The sequence below is a fragment of the Seriola dumerili genome, unplaced genomic scaffold (genome assembly GCF_002260705.1).
Source record: "Seriola dumerili isolate Sdu_G_001 unplaced genomic scaffold, Sdu_1.0 BDQW01000242.1, whole genome shotgun sequence".
In the NCBI taxonomy this organism is placed as follows: Eukaryota; Metazoa; Chordata; class Actinopteri; order Carangiformes; family Carangidae; genus Seriola; species Seriola dumerili.
In genome coordinates, this window is record NW_019174497.1 from 6,033,922 (window position 1) to 6,060,550 (window position 26,629).

The 26,629-nt window shown below is 39.4% G+C and overlaps 2 protein-coding genes and 1 pseudogene across 4 annotated transcripts in view; 2 read left to right on the plus strand and 1 right to left on the minus strand.

The window, feature by feature from the left end:
* The first annotated feature begins 447 nt into the window (after positions 1-447).
* On the plus strand, positions 448-7,317 carry wdr61 (WD repeat domain 61). Of its 2 annotated transcripts, XM_022755893.1 has the most exons (11): positions 448-539; positions 920-964; positions 1,071-1,098; positions 1,742-1,847; positions 2,809-2,981; positions 4,388-4,536; positions 4,819-4,912; positions 5,234-5,327; positions 5,506-5,598; positions 6,000-6,078; positions 7,058-7,317. In XM_022755893.1, exons 2-11 carry the CDS (start codon positions 953-955, stop codon positions 7,145-7,147), a joined length of 918 nt encoding a protein of 305 aa, XP_022611614.1. In that variant the 5' UTR covers positions 448-539; positions 920-952; the 3' UTR covers positions 7,148-7,317. The 2 variants fall into 2 exon arrangements, with proteins under 2 accessions (XP_022611614.1, XP_022611615.1); XM_022755894.1 differs by lacking the exon at positions 448-539 and having other exon boundaries at positions 1,076-1,098; positions 7,058-7,312.
* Positions 7,318-7,850: 533 nt separating this feature from the next.
* Positions 7,851-26,629, minus strand: part of LOC111229542 (solute carrier family 25 member 44-like) — a 20,993-nt gene continuing 2,214 nt past the window's right edge. Inside the window, exons 2-5 of one of the 2 annotated variants that reach the window (XM_022755892.1) lie at positions 17,358-17,477; positions 11,480-12,197; positions 11,137-11,264; positions 7,851-9,856 (exon numbers count right to left, since the gene is read on the minus strand). In XM_022755892.1, coding sequence (XP_022611613.1) covers positions 9,665-9,856; positions 11,137-11,264; positions 11,480-12,113 — 954 coding nt within the window. In that variant the 5' untranslated portion in view covers positions 12,114-12,197; positions 17,358-17,477 and the 3' untranslated portion in view covers positions 7,851-9,664. Of the gene's footprint in view, positions 9,857-11,136; positions 11,265-11,479; positions 12,198-17,357; positions 17,639-26,629 lie in introns of those variants that run through there. The other variant, XM_022755891.1, reaches the window with a different exon arrangement.
* On the plus strand, positions 21,603-24,122 carry LOC111229782 (annotated as a pseudogene).

The window sequence follows — 26,629 nt, forward strand, 5'->3', positions numbered from 1 at the left end:
AATATTAAAATATGTTTCTGCTTCCTCCTCAGACTCATGGTTTGCCTTCCTCAGTGCACCATTGTGATCACATTTTATTCACACTTTAGATGAGGTGCTGCAAAAAGTGTGTGAAAAAAAATGTATAAGATGAATCAAATGTTACTGAATTCAAACTGGGATATCATGAAACAAAGGCAGTTCTCTTTCTGTCTCTCTGTGGTCAGTGAATAAATAATAAAGTTACTAATTGTTTTAATTAACTTTTTCTTATACCATTCTCAAATATAGTCCATGTTTCTAACACTTGGTTGGTTTTTTATTGCCTATAATTTCTGAGTGGATTTTTTTTATTTATTTTATTTATTTATTTTGTTATTCTGCTTTACCGCCAAATTCCGCTGGAGGAGATAGCTGACTTCATAGATTATTCGCCAACCGCTTTCAAACAAACGAAGAAGACGAAAACCGGAAGTTACGTTGGATGTTGTCATGGCGTTTCACATGTAACTCACCGAGCTCCAGAAATTTGATAAAATATATTATAAGGAGATTTGAAGGTAAGTAAGAGCATGCTATATCACAGTGAGCTAGCTTAAGACATCATTGCAGTTCGGGCGGTGTGTGGAAGCGAGAATCTGATGTTAAAACGGCAAACTTCACTTTGTTGTGAACCGGTTGCAGCGCTGCTAGCCGGAGTTAGCTGGTCTTAGCCGCAGTGCTTCAGCACTTTTTGCAACAGTTTGGTGCAAAATTAAAATTTCAGTTACATTTCAATTTTATTGTTTGCTTTCCCAGTATCAGTAGTATGCCTGCAGTTTAAATGTATGTTTTTGGTTTGGCCGTCTGGCTAGCAGTGACCATTAAAATAACCACTAGTTATTATTCAGCCTGTTCCATTCCTCCAACTAACTAAATTGAACATTCATGTTGTGTGTAGGTTGAAGTTAACTGTCTCTCCTGGACCAAAACAATGAGCACTCAAGTAAGCTACAAATTCACATACACTCATATTTTCTATCCAGCACAGTTTTGTTTCCTAAATGACAGCACTCAAAAACATTGAATGTAAACTTGTGCTTTGGTTTCAGTATAGCATCCTTTTCAAGCAAGAGCATGGTGAGTAACATTGTGGGAAAAAAAACATACTTCATTTTATCACTGTGCTAATTTTCTAACTTAATAAAAAAATACCACAGATTTTTCCTCACAGCATCATGTTAGTCAGAACTGCTTTGGGTTTTATTAATTAAAAACAAGTAATTGCCACAAAATTACAATTACATGGCTTAAGTGGCTTTATTTTTCTCATTTCGAACAAATCGCTTAACATTGACTATCTTATTTTGAATCAATCCCACATACCATACTGCTGCAGTATATACTCACTAGAGCACCAAATCTGTAATGCACTACCGCATAATTTACTCCCTTTTAATTAACACTGGCTAATGAAACTATACATTTATGACCAATTTTTAAAGATTTACATCTCTGGTAGAAACAATAGCTTTGGAGCTGAGAACCCCAGACAGATTAGAGAAGTCAGAAAGTATTCAGAGTCATACTAATGAACTCTAGATTTTGGTGTTTTCATGGTATGGGATGTGTTTATATATAAAAAAAAATAGATAAAAAATAAATAGAATAATGCTACACTTATCCTTTAAATGCTTTTCCCACTACCCTACTAATTTCTGATATGAAACATCACTTGTACTCACCCTTCACACAGTTTTCATCTGCGTTTTTTTCCTCTCAGCACATGACGATGCCATCTGGACAGCAGCGTGGGGTAAAAGTGAGGCAGATGGATCAGAAACCATTGTCACTGGCTCACTAGATGATATGGTGAAAGTCTGGAAATGGTGAGTCATTGTTTTTTGTTTTGTTTTTTTACACTGCTTCTCAAGAAAATGAAACTGGACATACTGTACTAATTCTTTTAGTTTGTAACAATGGATTAATTATTCACTTCATTTTTCTTCTAGATGATCACAAAACAGTAAAACATAAGGTACAAAACAGGCAAAATTAATAAAATATATTTTTTTAAAAAGCATAAATGTAAAAGTAAATAAGTAAAGATATAACACTGTCATTTAATCACAATCCTGTAAAGGCTTGTGTTCACAAGACTTTAGATTTAGTAAACACTTCCTTCTTCTGTTTGGATCATCCGTCAGCTGTGCTTGCTCTTTGTGGTGTGGCATAGACGATCTATTGGCAGATTTGAAGTCCTAAATACACTGATCTGACTTTCATCATCTGAGTTTAAGAGGAATTTTAACAAAGGAAAGTTGCATATGGTAACACTTTACTTTTAGTTCCCCAATTTAGTATTTATTAGCAGTATATAGACATTTGAAAGACAGTTTATAAAACTTTATAATGTAGTTGTAAAGCAACTATTAGGACATTTAAGGGTTTATTCATGTATGGTATTTGTCACGGTATTATATAGGAGAAATATGGTATTTCTACCACAAAGTCATATTTTATATTCTTACAAGTGCAAAAATCCTCTAAATCATTATTACAAAGTAAGTAATAATAATCTGCTATTGTATGTTTTGTCTCTTGTTTTTTGTTTGACTTGTAGGCACATTTTTACAAAAGTGATTTGCCAGCACTGCTTACACAAATGATAGTTTCTCACAAATTGAAAACAAAATAAATGATTCCTGCTCAGTTCTTCACAAGTCTGCTTGCATGTTGCAGATTTGATGAAACGGACCCCAGTTTCCCAGAAATCCTTGTTAGATGTGCTGCAGAAGTAAACTTGATTTGACTTGACCAAATAATCTCTGTGCTGCACTGTTCTTGCAGGTCAGACGAGAAGCTGGAGCTGCAGTGGACTCTGGAGGGACACCAGCTGGGTGTAGTGTCAGTGGACATCAGTCACAACGGAGCCATCGCTGCCTCCAGCTCCCTTGATGCTCACATCCGTCTCTGGGACCTGGAGTCTGGAAAACAGATCAAGTCCATGGATGCCGGACCAGGTAAGAATGGGCCTCGGAGGATCGTTGATATGGTTTTTTGATTAATTAGTATTGGGTGATAGGATATAGCTTGGTGAGTTGAGAGATTTTTATTCTTGTATTAAAAATCTTATATTTTCTTAACCAAGGTTTTGATCAAAATAATTTGGCCCTCTGTGTTCCTGAAATGCATGTCAGTTGTGGTTTTTCTTTTTACCTTTAACTTCTCATACACAAATTAATCCTTGATTAATTCAACTTGTTTTCGGACTGTTGACTATAATTTTCCCACTTACAGTCAGAATGTATTTGTTTAGTGTAAGATACTGTATGTCTAGAATTGAAATGATTATACTATTAATCGATTAGTTGATTGACAGAAAAATAATCTGTTGCTGTATTGATAAGTGATTAATTGTTTGTTGGTTTTCAAGCAAAAACACCAAATATGATGATTTCATCTTCTCTGTTGTGAGAATTTACTGCTTCTCATTTGTCTTATATGATAGCAAACTCAATCTTTAGGTTTTAGACTCTAGGTTGGACAAAACCAAACTTATGATGATGTTCCCTTGGACTTTAGGAGATTGTGACAGTCCCCTCTTCATTAGATTTGGTTGTTACTGATATTATTAATGAGGCTTGCCAGTAACTATTTTTCTTACAGGCGTAGAAAATTCCCTTTCTAGACAATTCCTGACGCCTGTAAGCGTTACTCATTTCGAATGACTTGGCTCTCAAACTGATACTTCTTCTAAAAAGTAAAATGGTCTCACTGTGTCATGTTGCGTGTTCATTCACTGTTTTTTTTTATGTCTATCACTTGCCACTGAAGTAAGGTCAGCATAAAGGAAATTGTCACTCAGTTTTGTATTAAAACAAACCTGCAGGGGATGACAGCTTGTCCGGTCTGCTGTGTGGCTCAGCATGCAAGTTTTATTTTTTACTCTCACCTCTCAAGAACCCCACACCCAGAAATGTCCGTGTCATTGTGCATCTTGACCGGGGCTGTACTTCATCTAAATGCCATGTCACCTTCCATTAGTGATACTCCAGTTCACTCAGTGGTTGGTCTGGGTCAGTGGATTAGTTTCTCCTCTATTTGAACATACTGTACTTTGGTATGTTTGGATTCTTCAGACATGAGATCTGTTAATATAAAACCTTTCTTCACTTTTCTTTTAGTGTATTTACATTATAATACTCAGCTTAACTAATCAAGTCAGCAGAGCACAAGGTAGGTTTTGTCTTGTTTGGTTGCGACTAGACAAGACACATGTATTCACATATAGGTATGCACATTAAAAAAGAAGTTATAACTGGGTGAAACATAGCTTTAATTGATTTTATTTGCTGTAGACAGCACTGGTAAAAGAATCAGTCTGATGAGTTAAATCCTCCCTTTGTCTTTCTGCTTTTCTCCTTAGTTGATGCATGGACGGTTGCCTTCTCCCCAGACTCTAAATACATCGCCACAGGAAGCCATCTCGGCAAGGTCAACATCTTCGGTGTGGAAAGCGGCAAGAAAGAATATTCTCTGGACACTCGAGGGAAGTTCATCCTGAGCATAGCTTACGTAAGGAACCATAATTTGTCATTCTGCTCGGGCGGGTAGTGGCTTCTTAAGCTCCAACTCTCTGAGGACTCACTCAGATGAGATCTCACCACCTTGGCTTCACAATAACTCATCTTGATTTGTTATTTGCCTCGTTCACACCCAAGGTTTCCCCTTGTTTTAACTCTTAACCCTTTCACTGCAGGTCCGCAGGTTGTTCTTAAAGACCCGTCTCATGTCCTCCACATTTGAAAATTAAAATGATACTCAATAATTTCAATTTTAATCTGATTTGCTCTTCAGAGCCCTGATGGAAAATATCTGGCCAGCGGGGCCATCGATGGAATCATCAACATCTTTGACATCGCCACCGGAAAGCTACTCCACACACTGGAAGGTAGATTCAATAATTAATATTTTCTATTTAGGTAATAAAAGACGGATTAAGTAGCTAATCTTTTTAGCCCTAAAATAAAATGGAAAATCTTCAGGGAAAAAAATGGAATGAGCGTTTACAGTCTTCCACTTCTGCATATTTCAAATACTTCCAGCAAAGACAACATATGCATACTGTTCATGTATTACACACAAACCGGTAATTGTTTTAGTGTTAAGGATGACAAAGAGGTTCAAGTGTGTTCCTTTACGTCTTTGAAAACAGCAGAGAGGCAGAGATCAGCCACAGCTAAAGACTGAGTCTGTCTCCTCTCTCTTTCAGGTCACGCCATGCCCATCAGATCCCTCACCTTCTCCCCTGACTCCCAGCTGCTGGTCACAGCCTCAGACGACGGCTACATTAAGATATATGACGTGTGAGTTCAGCCGGCAGCTTTTTTTTTACTCCTGACATCAGTTTTACTCCTTCAGATAAGATAAGATGGAACTTAAAAATAATACAAATTACAAGTGTAGAAACAGAATACAGAACAAAAAGAGAAAGGAAACAAAAATTTTGTTTGCGCTAACTAATTTGCTGATATTGTTTTGCAGGCAACATGCCAACCTGGCCGGTACACTGAGTGGACATGGATCCTGGGTACTTAATGTTGCCTTCTCCCCAGATGACACACACTTTGTCTCAAGGTAAATCTACATTTTTAGCCTCAAACTGTCTGAAAACACAGCTTCAGTTAGCTGCAACACAAGTATATATAAGGATTCATGCTCCAAACATGAAAAGAAGTTCAGCTGCATTTATGCAAGATTACAGTTAACTTTGTGAAGCTGAAGAAATAAGTGACAGACAAGAAAACGTTGGCACACCTCAATCCATAGTAAATCCTCAGAGGTGTTTTCCTCTGTCTACTTTCCCATGCTTTAACTCCCACTGTGCGAAGCTGCTGTCAGCTAAAGCTGTTTTTCAGACAGTTTCCAGTTCACAGTGCCAAGATAAACTGAGCAGGTCAGCCAGATAACCCAAAGTTTGATTCTGAGATGAACTATAAAACATGTCAAATGTTCTCTCTCTGCTCTGCTGCCTCCAGCTCGTCTGACAAGAGTGTGAAAGTTTGGGACGCCAGCTCCAGAGCATGTATCAACACTTTCTTCGACCATCAAGATCAGGTGACAAAGACGACCCATGCTTCTCCTCACTGAGTGTGTTACAATCAAATTCAATGTGAGAGAATCCATCTGCTCTAGGTGCTGATGTGTTGGGGAAATCAATACGGCCAATGTCACGGGCTGGCTCCTCACGTAACCCTGCTCTGATGTTTCAAAACCAATAATCCCAGCTGTCATTACATCTCCGGTTGCAGACGCCTGTGGGGAGTTTTATCCGTTGTCCGACAAAGCCTCTGATTGAAATGGCACATCTCCTCGGAGAGGAGATCAGAGGCGGTTGAGTCTGCCATATTGTTTTTGTGTCTCTTCATTGTGTGAGTGCAAAACCAGCAAGTCTGCTGAGACAATTTGCAGCCAATTAGCTCTTCTAGCTTTGCTTTGTTCTCCCATGTGAAACATTTTTTCAGCCCTTGTCTGCTTTGTTCTTCAATCTCTGCGCTGCCCAGTTTCTGATAAAGTGAGAGGCGTTCTGTTGCATTTTTAGATTTTTATGAAAAAGTTCAAAGAACAGCATCCATGACCACTCAGTGTTTAGCCTGGATGCCTGTTTTTTTTGTGCAGGTGTGTGCTTCAGCTGCTTTAGCTGCAGCTCTAACTTGTGATGCAAAAAGTAAGAATTTTTTATCAGAAAATTTACAGTATTAAAAAGGGGTCTTTTCTTCAGGAACGGACATAAGTTATCACCCTCTTAAAAATGCAATTAAAACCTTATATTAGTATTATGTTTTGCTTGTTTTCTGTAAATGTCGGGTTATGTGAAAGGTGACTGAAATCAAAAGTACTATTATAATTGTGTCCTGTTTGTAAATACAATAATTCAAGAACAATACGGAGATGGAAAACCTAGCAAGATGTCCCTCTGCCTTAATCTTGTGAGTCAAGCGACATGTATGGGTAAAGATGTAGATACCTGTATGTAACGAACACCAGCGCACAGCATTATTGAATACCCTATCTGTTCTGCTCCTGTCGTCTTCAGGTGTGGAGCGTTAAGTACAACAGCACCGGCTCCAAGATCATCTCAGCTGGAGACGACCGTGCCATCCACATCTACGACTGTCCCATGTGAAGAAGAATGCCCTGTACAGGCTGCAGGAGAAGAGGACCTTCAGAGCTGTTTACTCAAATCATGGTGTTGAAGTTGGTAATTCGGGGAGGGAGGGAGAGGGACAAACTGTAAATGTCATGGATTATTTTGCACTGGCCAACTACGGTCAAATAAAAGGCTTGTTTTTGTATTTCTTGTTTCTGTTGTATTTTTGTAGTTTATTGTTTGAGTCATAGAAAAGCAGTTTCATAATTTTTCAACAGAACTTTTTCAACCAGAAATGGACAAAAAGCTTGTGTTAGAGGACATGTAATAATTTGTCTGTTAAGTTACATCTGTTAACCTTTTACTCCATTACATAATTTGGAGACATTACTTTGAACTTGGGTAAACTGCAGCCATTAGTTTTTTGTAGACTATGTATGTGGTGTCTGGGTGTGATATGACAGACTGGAAATAATTTATTGATTCAATTGATTCTAATGTTGGATGCTCAGTCACATTAGTAGTTGAAGTTGTTCTCCTGCTCACATGTAACTTTGTTTCACCAGTTAAAACCATGTCTTCTTCCTTGCTTTTGCCAGATGAGAAATGTAAGTTCAGAGGAAACCTCCAGTAGCAGTGTGCAGAGGATTAAGTGTGATGTAGTGCTCCATCCAGTGGCCCAGCAGGTGTACTGCGGCTTCACAATACACTGATGCTGTAGCAAAAGGCTGTATTTTTTTTTTTTTTTGAAGACATCTTTATTGTGTGCAGATCATGATACTAGTTACCAAGTACAGCAGTGATTCACAATTCTTTATTACTTTTCATCAAATATCCACAAGTTCTCGATGTTTAAAATCACAAACTGCTTTTTAAATGATTCTCAGATTTCAGCAGGTAGTTGGTAAACACAGGTGTAGCACTTCCTCCAAACAGGCAACGGTCCATTTAATTTGCTTTTTCAGAAATCGTGGAGGAAATACTGAGTCCGTCATTCTTCAACACTGTGTTGTACAAACTGAAGTGCCGCTTGCAAACACGAAAACACTGAAGTTTATAAAAGAAAGGGCACAGAGCATCAAACCTCGCTGAGATGGGTTTTCTGGCAGTAACAGTTAAATGGCTGCGTTTTACATCCTTCTCCAACAGTGGCCTTGAAGTACCTCCCACTCATTAAGAGACTGGTGAAATCTGAAGGCAACTTTGGAGTTTAGTTTTATCTGCTGGTGTGGTACTGCTGCATTTCATCTTGTCAGCTTCCTGCCCTGTAACTAAACAGTAGCAGATTGGACTTCCAGTCAACTGAACAGCATGAATACACAGAATTATTAACATTAGAAGTGGCCCATGAGGATTGACTGTAGTCTAAAGCCTGTAACATTGAGTTTATGTACACCTCTTCTGCTATGTCACCTCTTTTCTTCTTCTGTCATCAAGCTCCACTTTGTTTTTATACAGACAAAAAGAGGCAGAACCACCTGCCTTCAGTGTATCTATATGTAGAAATCATCATTATACCTGCACTACTGACTTCACAAACTCCCAAAGCTACATTAAAGACAGGCTGTAGGTCAAATTACACAAACCTGGGCCAGGTTTCACAAAGACCTCTACAGATAAATGTAATATTTGTTGTTTTGAAAGTAACCTGAACAATCACATTTTAAAGATTTGGAAATCTAGCTCAAGTTACACACTTTGAAGGTAAAGTAATTCAACAACATTGCTGTAATTAAACAACAACAAATCTTATTCTCTTTTCATTTTGGCCTAAAACAAAGGTGAGATTCTTTGCAGATGTTTCAAACCTCTGTGCAAAAGTCTTCTTTCACTGGAATGCACTCAGATATCAAACTCTTCTCTGTGCTCATTAGGGTAGACACAAGGACATTTGTGTCTCTATTTTGGCACGCTGAACACTCATTGGACTGGCCTCAGTGCAGATGCTCTTAAAACACAGTGTAACTTACTGCAGTGTACCTGTAGCTCTATTTTAAAAATTGAACCCGGCTGGAAAGTACGCTCAACATGTATCATGTGCTCACAAGCTCCGTCTGCCTGAGTGCACAGTAAAAATAAAAACTGACTCGCTCCATATCCATTCATAAGAAAAATTAATTAAAATATACAGTCTAGGAGCAATGGCTTATCTACTCTTCTTCAACAAGCAGCCTCTTTTCAGTGGTTTAAATTTTGAGAATACATATATTTTTTTTTAATGCTGCATTTAATTTCGGCAAAATACGGCACATTGTTTTCTGTTATATTCATATTTCACAGTCATAGTTTAGCAGAAAGGAAAAAAAAGGCCAGAAGAAACAGGTTTGTCAGATAGAAAATACCAAATTAATAACCCCTGTAATTCTCAAGTGTAGCTAGAGACAAACATCACCACTTGCACTCATCATACATGCAGTAAAACAACACAGTCTGAAAGGCTTGTGGCAGCGGCTGCACAGTAGAGCAGGTAACCCCCGAGGCTGGAGAAAGATCTGGGTCTTTTTCTTTTGAGGTTGACGCCTGGTACGGGGCTCCTGACTCCCATGTGGCCTTTCACCAGTGTCTGGACTCTACCAGCTCAGCTCGCAGGCTCAGTCTCTTCAGAGTCTCGTATCCCACCACGATGAGCACCGAAGTGGGCGTGGAGGAAATGATGCGGGCCGACAGCCCCTTGGTCATCCCCCAGACGCCCTCCTCTGCCAGCAGCTGCTTGAACGTCTCGATGACAGATGATCGTCCCTCCACCTGCAACACACAAGGAAGTGTTAAATCATCTTCGTTACTTCTTTGTCAGCTGCTGATTCCAAGGTCAAGAATGATTTTCCAAATCTCAATTCAAAAAGTCTCAACAGTGCTGAGAAAACTAAAACATCTGCAATTACTTTACAACTAGGCACACTTCATCATGGAAGGAAGATCATGTTCTACGACCAAAAGCTCCAGAACAGCTAATAAAATGGACCTTGTGGTGAAATAATTTTGTCATTTAAATTTTGTTGTGTATCATTTGTTTCCAAAGCTCGGTGGTAACGTAATCTTAGTGAGGCAAAGTTCTGCTATATGGTGTTTGTTCTGACTGTGTGAGCACTGAATGAAATGACGTTGTGTGTTTACAGCTCTGAAGAAACAGAAACTACTCAATGCTGCACTGTAATCAAGAGCAGGTTGAGAAACTAATGGGTAATATTGTGTAAGTGCAGCTACAGGGAAAAGGAGCTGACGACAGCTGTATGTGGTGTCGAGGGAGTAACTGTGGGAAAAATTGAACAGTAGAACTTAGTTTTTAATTGAACGATTCTGAAGATTTATTGATGTAAAATAGACTTGAATGAATTGAACCTGAATGTATGAATGCACTGGTTTAAGACAAACATACATTGGGTAATTCTTTTCATATCAAGCCTTGTTGAATGATCTACTGTGGAGAGTGCTTAACTTTGAGTGGACTACATCCAGGTTAGGTTTTCTCACAGCTCAGTGTGGAACTCCAGAGTTTTCAAGTTCTTCAACAAAGACAGGTTACAATCTGTCGCCAATATAAAATCACTTGTTATCACTTGACTGGACCTCCGTTGTTGGGTCACATGATAACAATCCTCTCCATGACAACTGAGCAAACTCCATCCACTAATCTAGGCCAGAAGATATGGCCTGAAGCTTCCTGGAAATTTTCCAGTGAGTGGACCTTGCCTGAGGAAATTACTACTATTTCCATCTTCAATAATGACCCTTCAAGCTCAAATGACAAAAGTAGACAGGGAAGTCAAGACATTAGACATCTACCAACTCAGACACTGACTGTACTCCTCGCTCAGTTTGTTTTCAGAGGGAGTCTTGTTAATAAACTTTGGGTAATTTCTCTCCCCTGACAACTGTGACCCAATAAAACCTTCACACTTTGTTCATTCCTCTTTTCAAGATGTAGTTTTTGTAAATGCATTCTTCATTTAATGGCAAAACCCTTTAGCAAACCTGCCTGAAGGAACAATATACCAAAACAAAAATGAATGTGTCTCAGTGTTTACCTGTACTCTTGCTCGAACAACATCCATGGGGTTGGTGATGGTGGAGGCGGTTGCTGCTGCCATTGGTCCTGCCAAAGCCTGCAGAATCAGGTGGGGGCACTCACTAGGCGCTAACAGGGACAGCTGCTCTGAGAATGCAAAAGATATGAAAACAGTGTAAGGCCAAAGTATGTCACTTAACAACAGTCGTTTTTTATTCTTGTAGGTTTTGCTGGAGCTGCTATATATTTTGGTTTGAGTTTTATATGAGGCCAAAGTTAAGTGGTGAACTGGCTTTCAGTCCACGCTCTGATCATGTGCACATAGCAGGCAAGAAAGCACAGCTGACAAGGTGTTGATTTACCTGCATAAAAATGATAAAAAGGCCACCACAGTGCACTGTTTGGGATGTATGTGAGTAGAGATGCCACATAGCCCCTGTAAAATCCCCTGAATCCATCGGCTGCAAATATCTGCACCGTAATTTCACGTGTTTGTCCGAAGGTCAGTCTGCGTTTAGTTGCTGCGAGCATCATTTTGGGTTTGGCCTTGAAGCGAGTGAGGTGTTCTCCCTGTCCTTGCATCATCAGGTGCTGAGACACCACGTCTATGGGCACAGTGATTGTCTGTGCCACAAGGGAAGCTGCCCCTCCCGCCACCACCGACTTCACTGTGTTACTGGGCGAGTACTGGGACACATACTTGCGCACCAGTTCATAGGTGGTGATATAAGCCTGTCCTGAGACTAGGGTGAATGTGTTGACCATGAATCCGCGGTACAGGCCGTGCACGCCCTCTGCTCGCAGGATCTTGCAGAAAGCATCAAAGGTTCCGGAGTAGAGGGCCTTTCCCTTCTGCACCTGGAGGCGGGTTCGGATGAGGCTGGCTGGGTAGACCGTGGCCCGGGTGGTCAAGGTCATGAACACACCCAGGGAGTAAAACTTCCTCTTGTCCAGGTCCTCCCATTCGATAATCTGGATCGCACCTTTCTGCTGCATGGTCCCGGGCAGGGCAGGGCAGGGCACCGCTGCACCCCTAGAGCCACATGTCTACAGTCATCAACCCTCCAACTGCCATCATACCTGTAACCAAGAACATTCAGATTATTAAAGCAGGAGACATTATAGTGACAGAGCAGAGCTGACACAGTTAGTCAATGAATATATTAGTTGATTGACTGAAAACATACGGTTTTCTGTCAATTGATCATTTCAGTCGATTTTCAAGCAAAGATTCTTCAATTTCAGCATTTTAAGTGTGAGGATTTTCTGCTTTTCTTTTCGATTGTGAATTGAATATCTTTGGGCTCCAGGAAATCATAATGGTCATTTTCACAATTGTCTGAGATTTTATTGGGAAGAAAATTATTAAATCAAGAAAAAGATAAAATCAGCAGATGAATCAATAATGAAGATGATAGTTAATTGCAGCCTTATACAAGGTAGCACACTAAACCATGAATACCAAGGCTGCATCATAATGTATAGTGTAAATACAAGGCCCTTTACACAAGGCAAATGATGAATTAGGGATGCAACTGACAGTTATTTCCAATATCCATTAATCTGACAATTATTTTCTCAATTAATCAAAGTGGTTAATAAATCATGCCCATCAGTTTTCTAGAGCTCAAGTTGAGCCACAAATTACTTATTTTCTCTGAACCAACAGTCCAACACACAAAGATATTCGATTTACAATGATGTAAAAGAGGAAAGCAGCAAATTCTCACATTTAAGAACAAAAGTGAGTTATTGGCACTTTTTCCTGTCAAAAAATTATTGATCAATTATCAAAATTGTTAAGAATTGATGTTAGAGATATTCCAGTACTGAATACTGAACCAATACCAATATAAAAATCAGTAAAAACTTTTTTTGTTTTAACAGCTGCACACTATTATATGATGTGATATGATTGCTGTCATTCTTGTATGGCATGACTCATCAGAACAACTCTAACCGATGTTCTGTCAATCATCTAATCGATTGATAAGATCATGTTAGTTCTATGGTAAATCAAACAACTGACCTGCCAATAACCTGAAATGATCTTATCACCACCTTTTTTTTTAAATTTTCTACTGTCGTTTCTCGTTTGTTTATCATAGATTTGTAATTAAGTTAGATTGAACTCCAGATTGCTCCTGATGATCAGGCCAGCACCTTGCATAGAATAATAGCTTGCTGACATAAATGCCCTCCATGTACCATTTATAACACTGTGACATAATGAATCTTAACTTTTGTGAACAGTTACAATAAACAGGGTCACTACCTTTCTGCAATCCTGAACTGAGCAGGAGTTTTGCAACTAAGACAGCATGTCCTTTCCTTGTAAATTGTATGCAAATATTATGTATTATGCAAATACATAAAAGAGGATATTCAAAACTGGGAACACCTGAGCACATCAAAAAAGTGGCACTGTCTGAAACTTCAGTTCATAAATTGGTCAATAAATGTCTGCAGAGTTACTTCAACGGCCCACTGCTGCGTAGAATTGGGGAAGATACTGGTGCGTTTAGCTCGTGTTACCCCAGAAACCCCCACGAGTGGAGAGAGGAGTATAGAAAGAAGGGAGAGAAGGAGAGTGAAAATATTATTCCTTTAGGAATGTGATGCAGCCAGTAGCACAGGAATCATTGCACGGGTAGAGGGCAGAATGGATTCCACTAAATGTCCGAAAATTCTGAAAGTAAATGTCCTGCAGTCAGTCAAGGAAGTTAAGTTGAAGAGAGGCAGGACAATGATCCAAAGCAGACCTCAAAATCCACCATGATCTACTTCAAGAAACACAAACTGAAGCTTTTAGAGCAGCCCTCAGTCTTGAACATCACTGTGGGTACATGTTAAACATGCTGTGTATGCAAAACGGCCTAAAAATATCTCAGAACTTGAAGTTATCTGCAGGAAGAGTGGGTGATTGTTAAATCAGGAACAGAAAGTCTCAAAGCTGGCTACAGAAAGCATTTAGAAGCTAGGTTTACTGTTTTTTTGTAGAGCGCCCAAACTTTTGCACATGCCACAATTATTTTTTATGTTTTTGGGTTGATGAAACTATAAATGAACCGTGCAGAAACATTTCGACAAAGGTTCATTTCAATGTCTGCCTGTTGCAGGGGTTGTATTTATTTACTAATTTTCACTTAAAAAAACAAACAAAAAAAACACATCAAAATATTTGATTTGCCCAGGGGTACCCAAACATTTGCACAGTACTGTGTGTCCTGCAACATTTAAGGTTCAAGTCACAGCCTGACAGACCTGACAGACTTGTCACAACTAGGACGGGGAACAACTCCTTGTGTTTGTTATCAACAAAACACATCGGGAGCCCACACAGTAGAGGAATGCGGGACTGAGCCACGGGCTGGAATAACACGGAACTGGCATGCAATTTTACTGCAGACATACTTACTACCAAACAAATAATCAAGTCCAGTTGTTTTTTCGATTTAAACTCCTTTAGGATACTATGACCTGGACAAATGAGAATATGCACAGGCCTTACTACCAAACGTTATGTTCATGCTAAACGAAAAGACAAAAAGGAGAGTTTTGACTGCACAAATCAGTTCGTAAGTGAAACGTGCAGTGCAGGGTATTTCTGTGCAGCAGTAAAGGCCAGAATAATCGACAATGACACAAAAACCTGATTTGTCCTTGTCATGTGATCTCACATTAAAAGTCAAGCACAGTTTCATAACATATCCGTTTAAGTCTAATCAGTCCATCCAGCATTTCTAACGCTGTTTTGCAGCGGTTGGTGAAACAAAAAGAGGAAACACGTGCAATGTCACAGTGTGTACTCACGCTGCTGTAGGTTAGCTAGCTAACAACGAGGGCAACTTCGTTGTGTAATATTAAACGTAAACACACTCTCTGGTTAAACTTACCTGTCAGGGGGTNGACAATTATTTTCTCAATTAATCAAAGTGGTTAATAAATCATGCCCATCAGTTTTCTAGAGCTCAAGTTGAGCCACAAATTACTTATTTTTTCTGAACCAACAGTCCAAAACACAAAGATATTCGATTTACAATGATGTAAAAAAGGAAAGCAGCAAATTCTCACATTTAAGAACGAAAGTGAGTTATTGGCACTTTTTCCTGTCAAAAAATTATTGATCAATTATCAAAATTGTTAACAATTGATGTTAGAGATATTCCAGTACTGAATACTGAACCAATACAAATATAAAAATCAGTAAAAACTTTTTTTGTTTTAACAGCTGCACACTATTATATGATGTGATATGATTGCTGTCATTCTTGTATGGCATGACTCATCAGAACAACTCTAACCGATGTTCTGTCAATCATCTAATCGATTGATAAGATCATGTTAGTTCTATGGTAAATCAAACAACTGACCTGCCAATAACCTGAAATGATCTTATCACCACCTTTTTTTTTAAATTTTCTACTGTCGTTTCTCGTTTGTTTATCATAGATTTGTAATTAAGTTAGATTGAACTCCAGATTGCTCCTGATGATCAGGCCAGCACCTTGCATAGAATAATAGCTTGCTGACATAAATGCCCTCCATGTACCATTTATAACACTGTGACATAATGAATCTTAACTTTTGTGAACAGTTACAATAAACAGGGTCACTACCTTTCTGCAATCCTGAACTGAGCAGGAGTTTTGCAACTAAGACAGCATGTCCTTTCCTTGTAAATTGTATGCAAATATTATGTATTATGCAAATACATAAAAGAGGATATTCAAAACTGGGAACACCTGAGCACATCAAAAAAGTGGCACTGTCTGAAACTTCAGTTCATAAATTGGTCAATAAATGTCTGCAGAGTTACTTCAACGGCCCACTGCTGCGTAGAATTGGGGAAGATACTGGTGCGTTTAGCTCGTGTTACCCCAGAAACCCCCACGAGTGGAGAGAGGAGTATAGAAAGAAGGGAGAGAAGGAGAGTGAAAATATTATTCCTTTAGGAATGTGATGCAGCCAGTAGCACAGGAATCATTGCACGGGTAGAGGGCAGAATGGATTCCACTAAATGTCCGAAAATTCTGAAAGTAAATGTCCTGCAGTCAGTCAAGGAAGTTAAGTTGAAGAGAGGCAGGACAATGATCCAAAGCAGACCTCAAAATCCACCATGATCTACTTCAAGAAACACAAACTGAAGCTTTTAGAGCAGCCCTCAGTCTTGAACATCACTGTGGGTACATGTTAAACATGCTGTGTATGCAAAACGGCCTAAAAATATCTCAGAACTTGAAGTTATCTGCAGGAAGAGTGGGTGATTGTTAAATCAGGAACAGAAAGTCTCAAAGCTGGCTACAGAAAGCATTTAGAAGCTAGGTTTACTGTTTTTTTGTAGAGCGCCCAAACTTTTGCACATGCCACAATTATTTTTTATGTTTTTGGGTTGATGAAACTATAAATGAACCGTGCAGAAACATTTCGACAAAGGTTCATTTCAATGTCTGCCTGTTGCAGGGGTTGTATTTATTTACTAATTTTCACTTAAAAAAACAAACAAAAAAAACACATCAAAATATTTGATTTGCCCAGGGGTACCCAAACATTTGCACAGTACTGTGTGTCCTGCAACATTTAAGGTTCAAGTCACAGCCTGACAGACCTGACAGACTTGTCACAACTAGGACGGGGAACAACTCCTTGTGTTTGTTATCAACAAAACACATCGGGAGCCTACACAGTAGAGGAATGCGGGACTGAGCCACGGGCTGGAATAACACGGAACTGGCATGCAATTTTACTGCAGACATACTTACTACCAAATAAATAATCAAGTCCAGTTGTTTTTTCGATTTAAACTCCTTTAGGATATTATGACCTGGACAAATGAGAATATGCACAGGCCTTACTACCAAACGTTATGTTCATGCTAAACGAAAAGACAAAAAGGAGAGTTTTGACTGCACAAATCAGTTCGTAAGTGAAACGTGCAGTGCAGGGTATTTCTGTGCAGCAGTAAAGGCCAGAATAATCGACAATGACACAAAAACCTGATTTGTCCTTGTCATGTGATCTCACATTAAAAGTCAAGCACAGTTTCATAACATATCCGTTTAAGTCTAATCAGTCCATCCAGCATTTCTAACGCTGTTTTGCAGCGGTTGGTGAAACAAAAAGAGGAAACACGTGCAATGTCACAGTGTGTACTCACGCTGCTGTAGGTTAGCTAGCTAACAACGAGGGCAACTTCGTTGTGTAATATTAAACGTAAACACACTCTCTGGTTAAACTTACCTGTCAGGGGGTCGTGTAGCTCGGGTTCACCTTCCACTGTGACTGCTGTGAAGCTGGGCTGCTTTGTTGAACTCATACGGCCTGCTCTGCTACAAGGTGGGTCATGCCTTCCGTCCATTACTGTTACGAACAAACATTGTCAAAGGTGAAAGGTCAAGGGTTGTGTTTGACTGCAGCGTGTTGTTGTTGTCACTACAACGTTTTTTCCCAAAATACAAGAAAAATGTGGTGTGGAAATGGTTTCCTCCTCCAGTAGTTGACTCTTGTATCGATTGTGTTTACTTTATGAGCGGTTTGTGTAATTTGACGATGATGGTGCATTCAGGGCCAGATGCAAACGTAGGAATTTCAGCGACCGTGTTTAAACCAATGAACAAAAAAAAAAACGTTAATGGTTTTTATATGATACCCAGAGCAGCAGTGGAAGAAGCTCTGAAAAGAAAAAGTAGCAATGGTATAACATAATAATAATCCATTACATGTAAAAGTCCTGCATTCAAAATCTTACTAAAGTAAAAATGTGAAGTACTATCAGCAAATTTTACTTTAAAGTATCATTATACAGCAGAATGGTCCCTGTCAGTGTTCATAAAATTATTTTGTTGGAAACACTTTAGTTACTTTATTCCCAGTAAATAAACATTCACTAAATGGTTTATGACACAGTGTAATGCAATTATAAGCAGTTATGCTAAGGACATTTTAAGTGTTATCAATGTACGGAATTTGTCAACAATATTCAATCAATCTCAGGAGTTGCAGTAAATGTTAGCTAATAATGTTGGCTGATAAAATGACAAGAAATTAAAGAACAGAAATACCAAAAATATCTTTTGCAACAGTTCTATAGTTTGTCCACCAGAGAGCAGTAGACAAGTTTACTGGTAAGTCCTGCCCAGTGCGTTTTTTGGTCTGAGTTTACAAATTTGAGAGAACCTTATCAAAAATATACTCCAGTACTGCCTCAGTTTAATTATAATAGTGACTTCATTATGGATTAATCTCCTGATTGTTTTCTTGATTGTTTGATTTGTAATAATTCTGAAAACAATGAGAAATACCCATCACAATTACCTAGAGCTACCAGTGGCACCCTCACAATGCTTTGTTTTGTCAAACCAATAATTGGTACCTCAAAATTATTAAAATTAATTTCTAATTTAATAAACAACATGAAAAAATGTAAATAATTTAAAGCAAAGGTAGCAAATCCTTACATTTGAAAAGTCATGATATGTGTGGCATCTTTGCATAAAGAAAATGGCCTAAAGAATTAATGTTTTAGTTGCAGATTAATTTTCTGTCAGTTGACAAATTGTTGCAGCTCTACTTGTATTTACTGTTAGATAGTTTAATTTATAACAAAACATCATATTTTATAAACTCTCTACATGTTTTGTATGCATGTAAAATCTTAATTTGTTAAGTAAGTATTTGTTAAGATTTAAGCGTAAATTTAATATCCATCTACAAAAAAAGTAAAGAAGCATAAAATGGAAATGCAAAAAAAAATGTAAGTGCAGTGCTTAGTATACTCCACCACTGCCTCCGGTTAATGGCCTGCTATTTTTAAATGTTTCTGTCAATTCCATTTTTAATGGTTTTTTTTATTTTGTTATTAATTGGCGAGTGGGCGTGGCTTTAGATCTCTGCCTCTGATTGTTCAGTTCGGCGCTGTCTCTGTGCAGTCGTGAGGACGGGTCGTGTTGATTTCAGAAGTCCATCAATGCGCTCACTCCCCAGTCAAAGGTAAAGAGGTGTCTTTTTCTAACCTTAAGCTCGCAAGCCCGAATATGCGATCAGCCGTTTACCCTTAACGGACGGGAATCGAATAAAAAAGATATGCCTATACCTGAAAAGAACGCCGTTTCTTTCAGTTAAACGTTACATAAAGTGTACGGCGTCAAAACTGATAGAGACAGAAAGCTAACAGTAGCTAGCATCGCTTAGCCTTACTATACAACTAACCAAGAGCTGTTAAATTAACCTGTTTTGTAAGCCAGAGGTGTCCTTTGCTCTGCTCAGAATGACACAATAACCTTTCCAGCTAAGCTTAAATGGGTTGTTAATTACCTGTGCTTTTTATATCTCCTCGAGACGTTCAGCTAGTAGCACGATAAGTATTCGAGAGTGTGCTTCGCGATAGGAGCAGCGTTAGCAGCGTGAACCTTAGCTGGTCCTCCATACCTTGTCATCAGGACTCCTGCACAGATGATCTCATGTATGAAGGTGTCATAGACAGCACTGTCATCATCAACATGTAAATTCTTGCACCAAATCAGCTTGTCATTGCAATGCGTGGTTTCACTTTAATTAACACAGGGACAGTGTAAAACAAGATGAGATTTCTTTTACATCTATTGACCCGTTTGTCTCTGTTGTCAAAGCACAAACCCAAATAACAGCACAGCTATTGAGTCAGTTTAATAGTGTTTCTGTCTTATTATAATAGGGATTTCACCTTTCACCTATATCTAACCGCTGCTCTTTGTCAAGTGAGGTTCCCATAAGGTTTATCTCCAAGGGATCTCAGTAGTGATCAGCCACTGTTTTTCATTGTGTTGTGTTTCATGTAGTACAGTGTATTTTCCATTCTGCATGCTTTGCATTAGGTGTAAGTGTTTTAGTTTTTGTGTACAGTTAATTAAAATAGGTGACCATCAAGAACTGTCCCTAATAAATTGATGCAGGAAAATGTATGTTTTAGGTTGTCATGTGAAAGGTAAGGAATCATCAGAGCGACCTGCACGCTGCCTGTGTACTAATCTGACCAAAAGAGCCAAATTGTGTAGAAAATGTTAAATGTATGATTTGGCAAGCCCTGAATATATGGACATATTTGCTTTAATATGCCCAATCATTCCTCCATATGAAAGTAGCTAGTTTTTAAAACTTAATTCCTTGCCCCTTCTAACAAAAGTGTCATTTAAATTTGGTTTATTATCAGAGTTTTAAGGAATCAGATGAACCACTGCATTATTTGTGCTTGACAATTTCTTTTCCAAGTAATTGTTAGGGCCTTGACTTTCACCTCTTACATGCCCTCATGATTGGATTGCAGGGTTGGCAGGATTGTTCTTGAGGACATTGTTCTTTTTTGTATTATTCAGTAAATACACATTCAGGATTTGCGAAACCAAAAACTACTCAGCATGCTTTATATTAAAGACATTTTGGGCTAGTCCAGCGTTTTTCTACGCAGTTTCAGTCTCACATTAAAAGCAGTAACCTGAGAGCCAGAGTTACAGCATGATGTCCTGTTGGAAACCAGAAAGTAATGCCAAAGACTCAAAAGATTATGGTGTCCATAGTGGCTCAGCATTTGTTAGCTAGTTTTTTTACATCAAGCCTTAATGGGGGATTTTCACTCAACATTAAACAGCTACAACCTGAATTTACCAACATCCAAACCTGCATCTTTGAGCCTGCACTTGTCATGAGATACCAAACTTGTGATTTTATACTAATCTGATTCATCTGATAAATTAAAATGGGGCAATTTATTTTATGTCACTGCAGCGAATTTTCTTTTCTTTAACCCTTTGTGTTAAGGTAACAACATCCTGCATGGCTTAACTTTAACTACACAGAAAGACCACAAAGGAAAGAACGAGCCCAGAGAGATGTCTTCTCTTTTCTCTGCATTTGTATTCTGCCCTGAAATTTATCTTTGAATAACTTTTCATAGTTATCTTTGTTATTTTTGTTATATTTTTTGTTATTAAGTTTTGGCTGTTTTTCAGACCAACTGCTCTGGCTACTAATAACCATTAATACTACATGGTATGTAATAAGCCAGTTGTAAGGATGATGTGATAAATGCTACGAAAAAATGGTAGGCTGGTCCAATTTCTTAGTGGTGGGTGAAATGTCAGTAAGGTGGTTAACTGTCCCAAAGCACCAAAAAGCAGATTTGAATCGATCATATCTATACATTTTCTGTTCTTGTAAACACATGTTTGACTTGTGCGAGTTGTTTTTTTGTTTTGTTTTTTGATAAATGTTTGTTTGCCGCCCTGCAGAGCACCCATATAGTCATCTAATCGACAACACTGAAAGATGGCAAGATCAAGTTCTTCAACCCACAGAATTAAATGATCCAAGATATGGTGAGTTAGGTCCTCTGACTGAAAGAAAGTGCAGAGAGATTTTAAACACGTTCTCCCCTTCTCAAGCTTTTGCATGAAGTATTCATTTTTACTGCAATCTGCAAAATGCAGTTTTTTAAAGACACTGTACGTAGAAATGTGTCAGCATATTGTACAGTAAGTGCAGAGTATAGTATGTTTACCACTGTTTTTTTCAGGATAAGCAGTGTAAAGTATTATGTAAAAGGTCTTAAAAACATTTGTAAATATACTTGATGTGTGTTTTACAATATATCCTGATGCAACACCAGTTTGAAGTCATGGACAAAGAAGTTTTAATGAACAATTAAATTTAAGTGATACATTTTACTGAGTGAAATTAACGTCACCACGACTTCTGTGTTTGCTCCGTGTAGACAAGCTCCTCTGTCCATCCGCGTCTTACTGGGGAGGGCAAACAGTTCGTAACTGTGATGGCTTTTACACGAAAGAAGAAGACGTCCAGACATCTTGGACTGGCAGCAGCAGCAGAGTAAAGCCGAGGTGCCGTTCTCCCAGCGCGAGTCCTTCTCCAGGACTTCACTTGAGTCTCAAAGGGGTTTACATCAAACCAGTCCTCTGTGCTATAAGACATTAAGAAAATCAGGCAGTCAGGCAATCTCAGATCGAGACAGTTTGTTATATGATTTTGTGTCAGTAAATAAATGAGTGAGATGTTATAAGTTTCCTTTTCCTTTACTAGAGAAGTCGGAGCAGATGTCTGAGTGATAGTTGTGGGCAAAGCAGCTGATCACTTGGTTATGGATGTATAATCATGGACTTTCTTTCTGTGCTGACGTTTGGCTTTGATTGTCATCTTCTTCTTCTTCTTCTTCTTCTTCCTTTGACAGTGGTATCTGCCATGGTGGACCTGGCAGCCATGAGGGATGCTGTTGTGCCAAAACATGGCGTGGACCCCAGCCTGGTCAACCCTAAATGCCCCACAGACCTCATTGGTAGACCACTCATTACAGATTGATTACAGCAAATGTGTGTTTTTGCATTTGTATTTTCCCTTTATACATTAAATGAGTTTTTTTTTTTTTTTTTAGTTAAGCAAGAACGCTGATCTGCTTTATCAGTCTTTCTCTTTGAATCTTATTTCCACAGTGCCATACAGAATGCTCCAAACCCCGGTGGAGGGACGGTCCAAACCAGAGCCAGGGTCCTTCTCGTTCCACACCCTCCAGCCTTCCGTCCAGAGGGGGCTCACACTGTGGAGCAGCGGGGCCACGTGTAGTAAAGCTGCTTGCAATGACCCTTCGGCCTCCCCGGGTCGAATCCAGCCTCTGTCCAGCAGATCGAGAACACGCCTCTCCCTGCCTTTCACCTGAAGCCTGTGTCTGAGTAAGTTGTGAAGGACGGGTACAATGTTTTTAGATTGTGGTAAGGAGTATGTGGATGTGAGTAGTTCTGTATTTGTTTATTCAGTTTTAAGTCAGAAAAATGAATTGAAATTATGTATGGAGGTGTTAGTGCATGCATTGTGCTTCTGTAATTATGCAACTTGTCAGAGACTCTTTTGTTTATCTTAGTTCCATGTTTCATATTTATAGACAGTCATCACTTGCTAATCAATGTCACAACTGGGGTCAGGTCAAAAGGGGTCCAGGTCAGGATGACTCAGCATATTATCAGTGATTGACACTGAGTTCCCTTTCAGCAGTTTGCTCTTGTTGATTTTGTTTTGTGTTATTTCTACAGAACTGAAAACAGCTTTGAAAAACCAGGAAATGGAATGATCAGAAACAAAGAGCGGCTTCAGTTCTTCAAGGTCTGGCAAAGAGCAAATCGTTTTATTACATCATGTTAGACAGTCAGAGGGTGAAAGTGTCTGAGTGGAAACTGAGGAAGTTTTGTATGTTGTACTCTTGGACACTTAGTCAGATGCTTTTATAACAAAGAAAAAAACTTTGGCAAAGATCATGGAAATATTTCGTAGCTTTAAATTAAAAGTTAAGGGTACTTCTGTTTTAGAGAAAAGCAAAAAGTTTTCTCACTGTTGCTGTTTTCCTCTCGTCTGCCAAACAGTGGTGTTCAAAGCTTTCAAGAAATGCTGAACGTGGTTCCCCGGATGTTGGTGCAGTCCACCAGGTGAATCTGGAGTATCTGTCCAGAGTGGTCAGGTCAAGGGAGGTTCATCTACCCTACAGCGTGGTGGGAACCGACTCCCACACCACGATGATCAACGGCTGGGCAATTCTGGGCTGGGGTAAATCTTTTTTAAAACTTTACAGCTGTTGACATCTTTGGTGTAAACATGTTCAGCCAGTCAAGCTGCTCAGAATTGTAATTTACAAACCGCATCTGATGTTGTTACTCTTCTGAGGTGTGAGGAGAGACAAAATGAAATATAAAGATAGAGAATTAAGAGTGAAGGTAGGGCAGAGCTCATCCTAAGAGGAAATCAAGAAAAGTCTAAATACATTGTGAAAGAGTTGCTATGAAAACCCCTTTCTGTTGATTCACTCCAAACATGTTTGCCGCTTCCTCCACCAGGTGTTGGGGAAATCGAGTCAGAAGCGGTGATGCTGGGCTACCAGTGTCTCTGACTCTTCCTCAGGTGGTGGGCTGTAAACTGGTGGGCTCCATCAACCCCCCTAACACCTCCATAGACGTCGTCAGCTCGCATCACTAAAGGTAACGCTGCTCTGCTGCCTGAATGTGTTATGAGGAATGAACCTGTAAAAAATTTACAACAGGAGGTCTGTGGTAGGAAAGTTTTATTCACTGCAAACTGCAAGAACTGAAAGTAAAGTGAACTGTAAGTGTAACTGTAGAGATGTGTTATTAAAATAAAGAGTAGTGAGTAGTGATGTGTTACGATGCTTGATTTTTCCACCACTTGGCGCAGGCTGGGATCGCTGGAAAGTTTGTAGAGTTTTTGGACTGGCGTCTCCCAGCTCTCCGCCCCTGACCGAACACCCATCGCCAACATGTGCCAGAGTACAACGCCACTGTTAGCTTCTTCCTGTCGACCAAGTCAACACTCAAGCACTTTAAAAAGACAAGTGAGTGCTACCTGCAGAGTTTTTTTCCAGCTACAGAACAGTGCACTGAATCTCACTCCACACTTTTAATGTTGGAGTTATTCTTAGTGAAATACAGCTCAAACGCTCTGCCTTAATTCACCAGTTCTCTTCTTCTAACTGTTACTGCTAACATTTACAAAGAGTCATTTTATTACAATGGTACTGTCTAAGACGAACCATCAAACAGATTATCACCTGATTCAAAATCTAAATCTGACATTCGCTTTTCAGACTTTACCCAGGAGAAACTTGAATTGCTGGAATCTTACATGAAAGGCTGTAAAACTTTTTCGCGATGCTTTGAAGACCCATCAGAAGACCCCCAGTATCTGAGGTAGATTTTTACGCATGAATCCCAGGTATATACTGCCTGGCAGTTGATGCTATATATCTTCTTAGGCTCTGGAATATTTATCTGCAATACGTGAAGTGGCAGTAGAGTATTTCCTCCTGAAGTAGGACATTTTATCATCTTTGTTTGATTAAAAACAGAGAAGAGATGATGCTTTCAACAGTCCTAATATGTTGTTTATGAAAGGAATTTAAATTGTTTTTATAAGTCCAGAAAGTAAGTATATATATAGATATATACACATACAGTATCTCACAAAAGTGAGTACACCCCTCACATTTTTGCAAATATTTTATTATATCTTTTCATGGTGACAACCTATAGAAATGAAACTTTGTAATAACTTAAGTAGTGAGTGTACAGCTTGTATAGCAGTAATAGATTACTGTCCTCTGAAAATAACTAACACACAGCATTAATGTCTAAAGGCTGGCAACACAAGTGAGTACACTCTACAAGTGAACAATGTCTAAATTGTCCCAAACTGTCATATTTTGTGTGTACCACCATTATTATCTAGCATTGCATTAACCCTCTTGGGCATGGAATTCACCAGAGCTGCACAGGCTTGCTGCTGGAATCCTCTTCCACCTCTCCATGATGACATCACGGAGCTGGTGATGTTAGACACCTTGCGCTCCTCCACCTTCCGCGTGAGGATGCCCACAGGCGCTCAATTGGGTTTAGGTCTTGGAGACATACTTGCAGTCCAATCCACCTTTACCTTCAGCTTCCTCAGCAACGGCAGTTGTCATCTTGGAGTGTTGTTGCGAGTCGTTATCATGTTGGAAAACTGCCCTGCCCAACTGCCCTTGTGTTTACTTAAATTTAAAGTTTCCGGAGGAGGGGATCATGCTGTGCTTCAGAATGACACAGTACATGTTGGAATTCATGTTTCCCTCAATGAACTGCAGCCTCCCGTGTCCGGCAGCACTCATGGAGCCCCAGACCACGACAGCTACCACCACCATGCCTTGACTGTAGGCAAGAAACACAGTTGTCTTTGGTACTGCCTCACCAGGGTGCCGCCACACACGCTTGACCATCTGAGCCAAACAAGGTTGATCTTGGTCTAGTCAGACCAACAGGACATGGTGCCAGTAAGTCCATGTTCTTGGACTTGACTTGTCTCAGCAAACTGTTTGCAGGCTTCTTGTGCATCGCTTCAGAAAGAAGCTTCCTTCTGGGACGACGGAAACATGCAGACGATTTGATGCAGTGATGAGGCGTATGTGTCTAGCCTGACATGGCTTGACCCCCCCACTCTTCAACTCTCTTGCACAAATCAGCAGCACTCATTCGTCTTTTTTTGAACCAACCTCTGGATATGACGCTGAACACGTGGACTCAACTTCTTTGTCGGACCCTGGCGAGGCCTGTTCCGAGTGGAACTGTCCTGGAAAACCGCTGCTATGATCTTGGCCACGTGCTGTAGCTCTGTTTTGGTAGTTAGCAAATCTTATTAATGGCCTAGGCCATCTTTATAAAGAGCAACCAATTCCACTTTTTTCAGAGAGTTTCTTTTGCCGGAGGCGCCATGATGCAATATTCCAGTGACCAGTATGAGAGAGAAACACCAAATTTTAACCAGGCCCTGCTCCAATTCACACCTGAAACTTTGTAACATAACTGAGTCAAATGACACCAGGGGGGGACAACGACACAATTGGGTCACAATTTGGACATGTTCACTGAGAGGCTGTATCAACTTTGTGTGTTGCCAGCTGTTTAGACATTCAATGGCTGGTGTTGAGTTATTTT